Source organism: Trypanosoma cruzi, genomic scaffold (assembly GCF_000209065.1).
Source record: "Trypanosoma cruzi strain CL Brener 1047053516015 genomic scaffold, whole genome shotgun sequence".
NCBI classification, from domain to species: Eukaryota; Euglenozoa; class Kinetoplastea; order Trypanosomatida; family Trypanosomatidae; genus Trypanosoma; species Trypanosoma cruzi.
Genome location: NW_001849209.1, coordinates 24221 through 37100, shown reverse-complemented (window position 1 = coordinate 37100; position 12880 = coordinate 24221). Strand labels below are relative to the sequence as shown.

The window sequence follows — 12880 nt, the reverse complement described above, 5'->3', positions numbered from 1 at the left end:
GCTGTAAAACGTACTACAATTACATCGAGCAGGTACACAGCCACATCGGCATACCCATTTGCTGCTATGAGCGAAGTTGAGACATCCCTACAAAGAACAGCCTGATCGCAAAATACTGCTGGGGCTACATGTCGGCAAATTTGGGGTCTAGTCAAGGAGGTTGAAGAATCCAAATGGTCCTTTTGTTCTTTCACTTCACCGTACAGAAGAACTACAACCCCACTAGAGATGTAACTTTCATTCGTGTACACAATGATTTCATTCGGTTCCAAATAAAAATACAATGCCTCTTCCGCAATCAGCGTAAAAACTTCATCCGGCCAATCCGCTATAATTGAATCAGAAGAACGGAGGGCGTGGTGAATGGAGTTCGTTGTATACACCCGCATCGCATTCTCCCCAGGCCACCGCTTTCTTTTTCTTATCCTCAAAACTCTTCGCATAATCACAGGGCAAAGAAGCCTCCGCAAAACCTCCATTGCCTCCTGTGCCTCGGCTGAGTGAAAGTCTATCGGCTTGGGTGTTTGGGCCAAAAAAAACACACTCTCCCGCCGTGGCTTGGAGGGGCTCGGATAAATTGCTTCATAGCCGCTACGCACACCAGAGCTAACGGGCCGCGAACTTAACAATGGACTGTGCCTATGCTCCTGCACCCCATTCAGCTGATGGGAGATCGACGAAAATGATGTCATGGGCATGCGGAAAGGTGCAAAAAAGTAAATATAACAATATATTTAATCCGTTTCTTCAAAACACGTTGTATACGGCACACACACAGACAAACTAAGAGCAAGTGGCAAACAACAACAACAACAAAGCAATGAATGGCAATCAAAGCTAATATATATAGATATGGAACGCAGTGAAACTTAGTTTTGTGCCTTAAAAAAAAATGTGATGTTTCTGTGTCTGTGTCTATCTCTCTGTGTGTGTGTTTCTTTTTTTCCGCCCTCCTTTTCCCTTTTTATTCTTTGGATCTTCGGCTAATTATATCCTCCGCCACCCGGTACTCCGCTTTGTTTGGGAGAAGAAGGGCAGGGGGGTGGGGGATGAGGGGGAGGGCGGGGGTGGGGTGAGCCGGTGGTTCCTTCTGCGTCGACTCCGCCCTTCGCGCACAAGAAGAGAAGCAAGCAACAAAAAGGGGAGAATAAACGTGGATGCGTACGAGAAAAAGTGGCAACAACGGGAGACGATCACCCGCCGCCTCAAGGAGAAGAGGTGAAAGGAGGAAAGAAGGAAGGAAGGAAGGGGAAAAAACAAAACAACAACAATAAAGAGGGAACACAGATAAAAATTCCACACAATGAGCTTCTCAAAGTGGTTTCATCATTACACGCCACAGTGACATGGTGCTACACTGCGGGAACCAACTCGCCTCTCTCGCTCCCCCTTCAATATATACACAAATTCCCAATCCTTTGCCACACAAGGCAGCATAGGAAACTTGACTCCGATGATAATGGCGGGAAAAAAGAAAAAAAGCAGGAAAAGATGCCAGCAGAACTTAAACAAACATGCGGTGATGATGGAAAACAGCAATGAACCCACAGGAAAGAGTGGAATAATAACAACAACAACAAAAATCAGCCAATTCCAACGACACGGCTCTCGTATCTGTTTCCTTTTCTATGAGGCAGTCTTGAGTGCTGCAAGCCGCTCTGCAGCCTTCCTCTTGGCTTCCATTTTCACCTCTTCGGTGTCGCAATTAACACGTGCCTCCAGCGTGTCATGTAATTTGTCCACCACCGAAAGCAGCCATTCCACGCCCTCTTCCAGGGCAGGGTCCTCTTCAATGCCGCAGGATGCCACCACGCGATATGCCGTATTTCGTCCAAACAACTTGTCCAAAAATCCATTTGGGATGACTTTCGTGCCTCGTGCATTCTCTAAATCCTTTTTGTTGGCAAGCACTAAAATTGGCTTGCCTTTGATGTAACGGTGTTGTGAGAGATCTCGAAGAACATTGAGAGACTCCCTCACGACGGCATCATCTGCCGCTGAGTCTATAACAAACATAAGTCCATGACAATCATGGAAATAATGGACCCAAATGCCACGGAAATTTGCCGCCCCGCCCAGATCAAAGATGCAGATATCATATTTCTCAGTCTGGAATTTTGTCGGGGTGAAGCCAACCGTCGGGGTGGTGTTCACTTCAATTTGGCCGCCCAAAGCCGAAATGAGGGTTGTCTTGCCGGCATTATCAAGACCAAAGGTCCCTAAAGTGATCTTCTTGAGTGGCTCCACCGCACCGTTTACGGGTGGTGAGAGAACTGTGGGATCATACGACTGCTTGCTCTTCTCGGATTCCTCCACCTTTGAAAGCATTTCTCGGAGGTACTCAAACGGATTTTCGGGGCGATCCAGCAGTAACTTCGTCGCCAACAGCTCAAAGAGATGATGGACATTGTGTTGCTTGCAGTATGCAACGCGTTTTTCTTCTTCAGAAGAGGCCATCGGATGTTTTCTATATTTGGGATGATGTCGCAGCTCCTCAGACCCTCTTCTATCCCTCTCGCTTACTCACTCACTCACCAATACTCTTTTTTTTTTTTTTTTTACCCCCGCACGCAAAAGTAGTGCTGCAGAAGGCAGCGTGAAAGGCGGAGACAGGCAGAAAAGAGAAGTTAAACAAAAATACATAAATGAATAAATGTCAGTTCCGTGTAAACAACATCAATTCAAACTTCATAAAATTAGTAAACTGAGAAAAAACAAACAAACAAAAAATAAATAAATGAACATGATGTTTTGGCTGGAAAGAGATATAAATACACACACGCAAAGGCACATGGACAAAACAACAACAACAACAACAAAAAACACCCATTTTCCGCTCCTTCATTTTCCCCCGTGTGCTTGCCATTTGTATTTGTGCGTGTCAGTGTCTTTCCCCTAATTCCTCCAGCGAGTGGAGTTTAGTTTTGTCTTTTTGTTTTACACACCCTCAACTTCTTCCTTTTTTTTTTCTCTCTCTTTTTCTGCTCCCCTCGTCAACTCACTGCGTGCTGGAGGCCGTGTCCCACACCTTCCTCCTCCTCCCGGATGGCCTCCTTTGCCGTGCGAAGACATTCCTGCAGCTCGTACGACGCGACACTCGGATCGTAGCACTTTTGGCAGGTCTTGTCGTCTAGTAACATCTTAAACAACCGCACCACCTGCGTGCGTGTCCCGTCCGTCTGGAACAAGTTGTCATCCTTCCAGCGCACAAAGAACTTTGAAAGAACTGGCATAGCGCGATACTCCAACAAGTTCAGTGGCGTTGTTTGAGACGGAACAATATCTTCCAGCAGGCTCAGGATGTCGCCGGCAGTTTCGTAAAACTCGGGAAAGACATCCAACACGCCTATGGCTACGGGAATAAAATCAGCGTCCTCAATACGGGCATTTACCGTCTGTTTTCCCGACGCCTCGGGGGGAAGCCGCTGTGCATCGTGCAGCACACGAATATGCTGCGGGAGTCCTTTATATCGAGAAATGTTCAAATTATTAACGGCGGCCTGCACACCGTCGGCGTCAAGAAACTCTTTTCCACCCTCCTTTGGGTAATGCCGCATGATAGACGAAAGCACGAGCGTGATGTAGCGGGTATCTGTGGGGTCTCCGGTGCTTTGTTTGTAGGCCTCCACAATCGGTTTGACGCCGTTGGCCTGCAACACGCGGCGCTCCACATCACCATCCTCGCGTTGGGTGAAGCAAAACAGGCAGATGGATCGAAGTGCCATGACACGGGCGTATTCATCACGGCTATGAGTAAGAGCGCGAAAAACCAGCTCCACACCATTCCGCTTCTTCACGAAGTACTCCGTGAGCGTTGGGTACACGGAGATAAAGTTGATGAGACGCAGGAATTCGTCTGGTTGAAAAAAGACATGTTTTCGCATCTTCCTTGTCCCCTGGCCGAGAAAATCATCGATGGCGAAGTTGAGGAGGTCTCGTCCACCGGCTGCCAGAAGTTCCGACTCCGACAGGATGGGAACATCCAGCGAGAGATCCATGTGGTCCACCAGCACACGCGCCAAGTAGCCGTCAGCCAGTTCATTGTCCGCCCGCAGCGCCGCAAGCAGAAATCGCATTTGTTTCGGAAATTCAAGTGGACCAAATATCATATCAGGCGGGAGCTCAAGCGCCATCGTCTCGGGGTCAACGTCGTGCAGCTCAATCCACTCCATTGTCTTCAGCAGTGGCCTCCGCACCTTCGATACCACCGTCGCAGCCAACTCATCGAAGGGCTCCCGGTTAATAAAGTACATGGCGGCGCAGGTGCAGCTCAGCGCCCACGGCCAAATCTGATGAAATCGTTCCCGCGCACGTCCACGCGTAAACCACTCGGGGGCCCGTCGCATCATCCTCCCGGACGAGTTCTCCTAAAGGGCACCGTCTGTGATCGCCCCGCCCACCACCACCCCAACAACAGCACGGAGAAGAGAAAAGTCGAGAGCGAAGGAGGTTCAAAAATCAAAACAGAAGTAAACAACAAAAAAAACAAAAAAAATAATTCTAAAAAAAAAAACAAAAAAAAAAAGACGCCCGTCAACCAACAACAGCAACAAAAAAACAGGATAAAAGTGTCAAAAGGCCTCCCCCACCCACCCACACAGACATCGACAGCAGATTCCTCACGACGCAAACAACTCTCTTGGCTCTCTCCTCTTCCCATTCATTGGTGATGATTACTCTGTGGGAATCAAAGGAGCCAACACACGCTCATACGCTTCACGTTGCACCACCAAGTAGCCTTTCTCCTGGTGCACCACCGCGTGCCTCTCGCCGCCCGAGGAAAGAGCGTTCAACAACAACTCTTTCTGCACCGCAGTAACGTTTCGAAGCAGTACAAGATTTCGACTAAAAATAAGCCGCCGACACTCCTTCTCCCACGTCATCAGCTGGTCGCAAAACGATTGTGGAATGATTTCGTCAATACGGATATCAGAAGCGTTTTTGAAACGTGTTCCAGCACCCAAGACGGATAAGCCCGACGCTTTCTTGGAATCACCCTCTCTATGATGCCTCAACATGGACGGATGTGCCTTCACCGCAAGAAACTGTAAGATGTGCGAAGAGCCGATACCCCGCTTTAAAGCTGCAGCAAATGTCCTCCGCGTAACTCGGTAACAAGCAATCATCTGGTCTACTTCTGCATCCCTCTCCGCAAACTGATTGAGAATATTCAAAAGATCAGGATTTCTTGTGTAAGCATAGAGGCGAAAGTTCGCCTCTGTGATGATGGTGTCTTCATCCTCGCGGCGAACGCGACCCATCGAGTTCCCCCCGCTATCAAGCAGCGCAGCTGTGCAGAGCGGGGCCGTGGAGCTCCAGCAAACCGCATGATGAAAGTGAGGCGACAGCGCAAAGCAACGACGACCACCAGAAATGAGAGGATACACAAGCCCCACCTCCGACAGACGTGCCAGAATTTGAAAGGCGGCCAAATCCTTTTCCTTTTCCGGGAACGGGTAAACAAACTGACTGGTATCAAGAGCAAACAAAACGGCTAATAGTTGCCACAGTTCGGCACGCGTCACACCACTGTTTTTTGTCAGTACCAAAATGCGGTCGAGGGCCACGGAGACCAACGTCCACCATTGCTGCTGCAGGGGTTGCATGCAAAAACTCAACCCCTCAGAAGTAATTTCCCTCGTCTCTGACGAAGTTGGGACAAGGCGATAATACTGCAACATGGACGCAAGGGGCTGCCCCCGCTTCTCTCCGAACGGGTCAATAGATCCTGCGAGAGCACAGGCCGTCGACATGTGAAGAATACTTCGACTCGCATCCAACGTGTTTTGAAAAGAGAGCTGAGCAAGCGGCATTCGCGGCATCGCCTTTCCGTAAAATCGGGCATTTCCCGCCACCTCGTAGAGCCGCCAGTGAACATCGCCCCCCTGCACAGGATCCCATGCGCTCTCCAAGGCTGCTCGAAGGGTGCGCCAAAAGGGATGGAGAGTCGCCCCCTCCTCTACCGTAGCAAACACTCTCGCGGTGACTTCAGAGACTGTTGCGGCCGACAAAAGCACCGCCACCTCGTCCTTCGCAGATAAGGGGTCAACCACTCGCTTTCCACCCTGAATCGCGGCAACAAATTCCTGATAACAAAAAAGCGCGAGAGCTGGGCACTGTGTCATTAGACCCTCACGCTCCGGGTAGCCCAGCACCTGATCAAAATAGGAGGGATTCATCTTCTATTTGTATTTTTTGCTCCCTTTTTTTGTTTCCTTTTCCTTTTAATTATTCCCCTTCTGATCGCTCCTGCTTATTACTGCTGCTGCTGTGACTGCGGAAACGGATTTCTCCCCCTTGCGTCGCGTTACCTCTCAATTCCGTCTCCCCTTCCAAAGTCCATAAGTCCCAAACGTACATACAACGAAAAAATGGACACACACACACACACACACAGAAGAAAAAACAACAACAATGTTGCATACATGAATATATCTATACATCCATATAAAAAGATATGCCAGCAGGACCCCTGGGGATTAACGAGAAGGTCGCCGCAGTTGTCATCCCCGCCTCTTCTCTCCTTTTAACCATCACAAAAGACCACTCAAAATCCAAACAAACACTCCACACATTCCAACGATGACCAAAAACACACAACGGAATTCCGGTTACACGGCTGATAAATCAAGCACCAATTTGTGACAATTTGGGCGCCAGCAGCACTCCCCCCCCCCTCAAAAAAAAAAAAAAAAAAAAAAAAAAAAAAAAAAAAAAAAACGCTTGGGAAGTAAAATCAGTTCTTTATTGCGATAATGTCTTCACGTTGCTCGGGCGCAGAAAACGCCTTGGCGACATCGCCACTCTCAGCCTCGATGCCCGAGAAAAAGACACAACTTCCTTCACTTCCTCCTCATCGTACCACGGCTCCGCCTCCGTCTTGAATGGTGTTGCCACCGTGAGTGTGTTGATATCCGCTAGCGTCTGTGGAACAAATGCCCGGCTCGAGGACGCCGGCGGTGTGCGCGCCGTGCGCTTCGACAGCGTTGACGTCTGCTCAGAAGAATCCAATGTGGCTAATGTGGGTGACGTGGTGTGCCGCTGACAATTATTTGCTCCCGTCACTACCGTCCTCTTCCCAGCGCCATTACCAGCACCGAAGGAACTGTTCGGCGTCGGAAAGAGCCCAGAATGACTTCGACTCCAGGAAAAGTTTTCTGCTCCTATTTGCTTTTCCAAAAGACAACCGGTACCACTTTTTTCTCCTTGTTGTTGTTCTTCCTTTTCTCTATGCAGCCTCGCTTGCAGTGCCGCCATTTCCTCCTCTAAGACAATCTGAGGGTCATCCTGGGTTACCAATGAACTGGAGCGATCCCACCCATCCAATAACCGCCCCTGAAAACGAGTGCCTGCACTTTCCTTCAAGGGGACTTTCTGAGTTCTGGAAAGAAACTCAATCGCCTGATTTGCTGCGGATAACTCCTCCCGAAGGGCGGCGATGATTCTTTCCTTTTCTTCACACCGAAGCCTCTCCGCCATAAGAGCTTCCCTCAGCTCGGCAAGGTGCGTGCAGCAATTCCATTCGAACTCATTGGCCAACACCATTTTTCTATGATGGAGGCATGCCTGCAACTTTTCCACTTGTTCCCGAAGCTCCGCATTGCTGTCGTACAGGCGGATGAGCTCTTTTCGCATCGCGTCTGTCCCAGCACCGCCCTCCACTTGTTTTGTTACCGGTGCCGCCTTCACAGGCGATGCAGACCCGTTGGGAGGGGCGGTGCTGGCGCTGGAGCGGTTGCTAGGAAAGAAAAACTGATGCTTTGCCGGTAGAGGCGAGCTTTCAAGCCACGTGCGCCTGTTGGGCAGAAGCAAATGCGCATCCGCCTCATGCGTTGCTTCCCTCTTGTCACGACCCCCCTCCAATGCAGCATTTGACGACAGAGACTCCATCTCTACGTATAATGTAGGGTTTTTACTGCCCCCTATCACCCTGTGTGTGTGTGTGTGTGTACGTTTGTGTGAGCCTCTTGAAGCTCTTTACTCACTCTTTATCACTGTACTAGCCACGCAGATAAAAGAAAACCGTGAAACGACGACAACAACAACAAAAAAAAAGAATTGTGTGAGTAAGACCATGAATCACCACCCCGTGCTGGCTGCCGAACGTTTTGGGAACACAACTTTCAAATAATATACGCGCTCCCCGTCCTTTACTTACCACATATATCGCTGGTCCATAATTTTCTCATTAGATCAGTGCGCTTTCCATTTCTCGTTTCCTCTGGTTGTACCAAATGCAAACTTACACACTCACACTCAAGTACGTAAAAAAAAGAAAAAAAAAACGCCTGTGCCTTACTTTTCTTTTTTCAAAAGCCGATAAAAAGTAAAACGCTCGTTATTTTCTTCAGGATTCCCTTTATTCAGCGACATGCAGGTCGGTACAATCGTCAGTGAAGAGCCCAACAAGACTCCACATTTTATCCGTCACCGTTATTTGACAACGCCAACGTGGTGCACAAATCGTATTTCCTCCGCCACCCGCACGGGGACGAAGGCAGGTTGGGTTTGGCATAGTCCTCAAAACTGGGCACCCGCAGCAGTCTCTACAGCAGTAAATCAGGAAGGATGATAGATTGCAATGCTCTTCCCACACAGACGCAGAGCCAAAGCATTCCTCTCAAAACTCTCAAGGAAAAACAAACACAAAAAATATACACGCAGAAAAAACACATTTTATAAATTGAAAAAAAAAAAAAGAAAATTTTTTCTTTTTTTTTAGGATGCCCACACGCAAAAACTCTGTTTGGCGTGGCTCACGTTGTGGTGCCATTCTCAATGCGAGAAACGTGGTTCAGTTGTATCGTCGCGTGTGCCAGGCCCAACCTTTTGCACCGCATGGCGGCTTCTTCAACCAATTCTTTAGCCTCACGAATTGTTGAGCATCCCGCAACGGTCAGGTGCGCCGAGAGAAGATGAAAATTCGGCCCAACCGACCACATGTGCAAATCATCAATCCTCTCGACGTTTTCTACACCCAGAAGCGCATCCCGTACACCGTCATAGCTCACGGAAGCGGGGACTTCCTCGAGGAGCACAGAAACTACTTCCTTGAAAAGGTCGCGTGTCGTGTAAATAGTGATAAGGCCAAAAAGGAAGGAAAAAAAGGGATCGGCTAAATTGTAGTAACTATTTGCACTCTTAGCGCTACCTTGCGTTTTAAGGTTCCCAAACCAAATGATTGATGCAGCCACCACGACCCCAAAGGCCTGGATACAATCCCCAAAAACATGTAGCATTGCCGCGCGCAGATTCATACTTCCGGACCCACAGTGATACGAATGACCATCTCCCAAAGGCGGATTCACGAATTCCGAGTGTGAAGTCACAAGCTGAAAGTGTGAAGAATTACCGATGCCGCACTCTGTTTCGATGACAACGCTTTCAATGTCCTGAGAAATCTCGTGGCTGTGGTCATGCAAGGCATCGAGGCTGTGGTGGTGTTCATGAACGTCTGCACCGCTATGCAACAAGCCGTGACTGTGTCCGTGAGCCCCGCCAAATCTCAAAATAATAGCCAACACAACGTTCATTAACAATCCAAAGACCCCAACAACAAAAATCAGTTCCGCGTCAATTTCATCACAGTTTTTTCTATTCTTGTTGCTGGCGCACAATAGTATTATAATTGTGCGTTTGATTGCACCAAAAACAATCCAGCCCGCAAGGCCCCATGTTGTTAAAATAGAGCAGAGCGCACCAACAACCTCAACGCGTCCCCAGCCGTACGTAGTTATCGTCGTTGCACTCCAAGAGGAAGCATACACGGCAAAGAGAGAGATTGAAAGAGCAAAGACATCAGCAAGCATGTGCACCGCATCAGAAAGAACAGCAAGGCTGTTTGCAATAAAACCACATATCCCTTCAACGCACATCATAATCATACAAAAAATAACAGCACGGATAAGAGCACGACGCGGCTTATCCTCCACTGCACGAGGAGTATGCGGAGCCATCACGCAGTGGACGTCATTAGACCTCATAGATGAATGAACGTAACCTTCCATTACAGCTGCTTCCTCGTTTGTGCTGAACAAAGAGAAAATATGCGCTTAAATGAGGGTTTGCCCCTTCTTCTTAAAAAGAAGGAAAGTAAAAGAATGGGAGGCCACAGCTTCACTCAATGAACCAAACATCCCCTAACCCCCTCAAGTAATACGAGATGAGTTGTCCAACAAACGGGCACCGGCAAGCAAACCAGTTCGAAAGAATTATTTTATTATAGCCGGGCTAGTTGTAAATTTACAAAGTGGCAGCTTTCATTAAAAAGGCCATCACTCCAACCGTCGGAACGCCCTGCGCGTGGAGGGTAATAAATAAATTGGATGGGCCGACAGGTTAAAGAGAGAGAGGGGGGAAGGGAAGAAAAAATAAAATAAAATAAAATAAAAAATGCACGCTCGCCAACTTCCAAATCGCGGCATGGCTGGAAGCAAAAATCAAGTATTCAACTGATAACACAAAAGATCTCAGACAAGACAGCCACGCATTTATTTAGCCCCATCTGGTCGCACATTGTTCCCACGCAATTCTATAAAATAAGGGCCATATTTTCTGCCAAATTTGGATTATTATGTCTTTTGGGCATTTATTCTCTTGTGTGCCTCTTGTCAGCCGTCCGTTCACCTACGCCTCGCACATTTCCGTAAAGAAAAGAAATGATCATGACCACAATTACTTGGACGCATTGCAGGTCCATTTCATAACATACCCCTTTCTTTCCCAAGCTCTTTTACTTTTCCATCTATACGTATGACTATACATGTATTATGTAATGATCTCAACTCGCATCGTCACTATCTTCATCAGCTTCTCCGTCGTACTCCAAAATGCTCCATCGACTCGCCCGGGTGGTTTGGAACGTTACGTTCCTCTTCAAACTATCACGTGAAAGAGAATTCTCTTGCGGTACTCGGGAATCATTCACCCGGTTTATCTTCTGGTATATGCCAAATTCCGTTTCTGTACGAATTTCCTCACTAATAAAAGGTGCATTCGCAACATCTCCGTATTCCGCCTCGTAGTCCTCCTCTCGCATTTGTGAGGGACGCGGCGGTCGGTTGACATGAATGCTGCGCCTCAACGCCTCAAGGAGATGCGCTGGTGAAGCTGTTCCCGCATTCAAAGGGCTTTCCGCCTCATCTTCTTTTACTGTTGAAGTTGTCTTCTTTTTCTCTGACACCGCGGGGGTGTATGCTGGTGCCAGCGCCTCCCGCATCGCCGACTTGGAGAGTGGCTGGTGGTCCGCCGCTTTGGCACCAGGTGGTAATTCCGGCACTACGCCATCCACGGCCTTCCCGTGTGTGGGTACCACGTCGATGTCGAAGGGGACGTCGATCCACCGTCGGTGCTGTGCAAAAAACTCTGCCTGCATCTCCTGTATTTTTCCCAAGAGCGCGTCTCGTGCCTCCGCAATGGCAACATCTCTCTTCATCTCCTCTTCGCTACGAAGCGAAAACTCGACCGCATCCAAAGCCTCGTCATCATCATCATCGTCCTCGTCAGTACTGCTATCCCCCAACTGCTCACCGACATCTTCATTCCCGCGGCTGTTGTTCGCCGCACCATTTTCGGGTGGGCGAGGGCCAAACGTACTGGGCAGGTTCTTTCGGACGGCGGTGTAGATTTGTTCCACCTCGTCCCGCAGGGAGTCCCTTGTGATGTCAAATTGAGAGGGAGCCGCGGCACGATTCTTCGGTTTCCCACTCATCTTTTGGGTAATTTGAATTCGGGCACTTGCACCCGCGGCGGCTGCACTTTTGGTCGCATCGTTGGCAGCCTCTTCACGCAGACGCCACGTGAAGTAAAGCGCGCGCTCTCGGCATAATTGTGCATCGAATAGGCTGAAGTCGACGTGCGCCACCTCCCGTCTCTCGTCCTCAGTTTGCGGGTGGAGAAGCGCGTCTCTGACGCAGCGCGCCACCTTTTCCCACGGTTCATCGGGATCGCCCTCAAAGAAAGAGACCGCGTCCAGCGGCGCGTGAAAACGTGCGGCAAGCAGCAGAATGTAATTATCTATGAACGCACTGAACCCCTGACTAAACCCTGGCATACTGTCCACGTATTCTCCGTATTACTATTACTATTTTTTCCTTGTGTCCTCCGTTGCAACCAAGAAATGCAACTGCAAACTATGCACGCGGCCGACCGACGCAACCGCGCCTCCCACTCCCCCTTTTTTCTTCCTTTTTTTTTTGGATTCCATTTCCCCGCACACCGGAAGATAAGAGCAAAAAAAAAAAAAAAAAAAAGAAAGGAAAGTCAAAGACGGCACCGGCAAAACGGACTACACCGGCGTATATTTACAGTAAAACACCGATAGCGAGAGACGGAAAAGGAGGGATGAAAACAGAAAGACGACGTATTACTGAAAACCATATAATAATGTAGGCGCCTACGTGCACAAGAAAAAAAAAACAAACAAACAAACAAACGCAAAACAATCAACAATCATAAGTGTGTGTTATTCAAATATGTCGCGGCCAGTAAGGGGCCCTTCCCCTCCCTGAAGACATCTCACACATTCACATGTGACATCCTTCGGTCACGTCAAGAAGACAAGCAACAAACAAACAAAAAGAAAAAGTGCACAGGAATGGGAAATGAAAAGGCCAAAAAGAAATTTTTAGATTTACGTATGAATAAATACGCACATGTGTGTATATATACATACGCCCCTGATCCGTGACTTGTCCCCGCCGTCCTTCCGGGGACGTCCCGTGCATGGCAGGGAGTCGCAATGGGGGGGGGGGGGGGGGGTTGAACGACACGCCACGCAGCCAACAAACGGCAGAAAAGAAAAAAGAAGAGAAGTAAAGAAAAAGGGTAGTTTACGTCAGTCATCGGAAAACATCAAATAATAAAAAAAAAAAGAAAAATG

At 48.6% G+C, this 12880-nt stretch overlaps 7 protein-coding genes across 7 annotated transcripts, besides 14 other annotated features; all 7 read right to left on the bottom strand.

Annotated features, from left to right (window-relative positions):
- On the bottom strand, positions 1 to 698 carry Tc00.1047053506009.109 (hypothetical protein, conserved; the record flags this gene model as incomplete). The annotated part of the gene is made up of 1 exon (XM_807953.1): positions 1 to 698. A coding segment is annotated over one exon (698 nt), but the record flags the coding sequence as incomplete, so codon positions are not given.
- Positions 1 to 12880: part of a sequence feature (heterozygous, non-Esmeraldo-like haplotype) that runs on past the window's edge.
- Positions 1039 to 1073: a microsatellite.
- Positions 1221 to 1249: a microsatellite.
- Tc00.1047053506009.100 (ADP-ribosylation factor-like protein, putative) lies at positions 1627 to 2457 on the bottom strand (the record flags this gene model as incomplete). The annotated part of the gene is made up of 1 exon (XM_807952.1): positions 1627 to 2457. The coding sequence occupies one exon, from the start codon at positions 2455 to 2457 to the stop codon at positions 1627 to 1629; it is 831 nt and encodes a 276-aa protein (XP_813045.1).
- Positions 2800 to 2819: a microsatellite.
- On the bottom strand, positions 2994 to 4349 carry Tc00.1047053506009.90 (hypothetical protein, conserved; the record flags this gene model as incomplete). Its single annotated transcript, XM_807951.1, has 1 exon — positions 2994 to 4349. The coding sequence occupies one exon, from the start codon at positions 4347 to 4349 to the stop codon at positions 2994 to 2996; it is 1356 nt and encodes a 451-aa protein (XP_813044.1).
- Positions 4479 to 4525: a microsatellite.
- Tc00.1047053506009.80 (DNA repair and transcription factor protein, putative) lies at positions 4674 to 6179 on the bottom strand (the record flags this gene model as incomplete). The annotated part of the gene is made up of 1 exon (XM_807950.1): positions 4674 to 6179. The coding sequence occupies one exon, from the start codon at positions 6177 to 6179 to the stop codon at positions 4674 to 4676; it is 1506 nt and encodes a 501-aa protein (XP_813043.1).
- Positions 6376 to 6396: a microsatellite.
- Positions 6680 to 6720: a microsatellite.
- On the bottom strand, positions 6745 to 7890 carry Tc00.1047053506009.70 (uncharacterized protein; the record flags this gene model as incomplete). Its single annotated transcript, XM_807949.1, has 1 exon — positions 6745 to 7890. The coding sequence occupies one exon, from the start codon at positions 7888 to 7890 to the stop codon at positions 6745 to 6747; it is 1146 nt and encodes a 381-aa protein (XP_813042.1).
- Positions 7932 to 7961: a microsatellite.
- Positions 8674 to 8721: a sequence feature (AT_rich).
- Tc00.1047053506009.60 (uncharacterized protein) lies at positions 8757 to 10007 on the bottom strand (the record flags this gene model as incomplete). Its single annotated transcript, XM_807948.1, has 1 exon — positions 8757 to 10007. The coding sequence occupies one exon, from the start codon at positions 10005 to 10007 to the stop codon at positions 8757 to 8759; it is 1251 nt and encodes a 416-aa protein (XP_813041.1).
- Positions 10368 to 10391: a microsatellite.
- Tc00.1047053506009.50 (hypothetical protein, conserved) lies at positions 10781 to 12052 on the bottom strand (the record flags this gene model as incomplete). Its single annotated transcript, XM_807947.1, has 1 exon — positions 10781 to 12052. The coding sequence occupies one exon, from the start codon at positions 12050 to 12052 to the stop codon at positions 10781 to 10783; it is 1272 nt and encodes a 423-aa protein (XP_813040.1).
- Positions 12232 to 12260: a microsatellite.
- Positions 12411 to 12434: a microsatellite.
- Positions 12792 to 12822: a microsatellite.
- Positions 12862 to 12880: part of a sequence feature (T-rich) that runs on past the window's edge.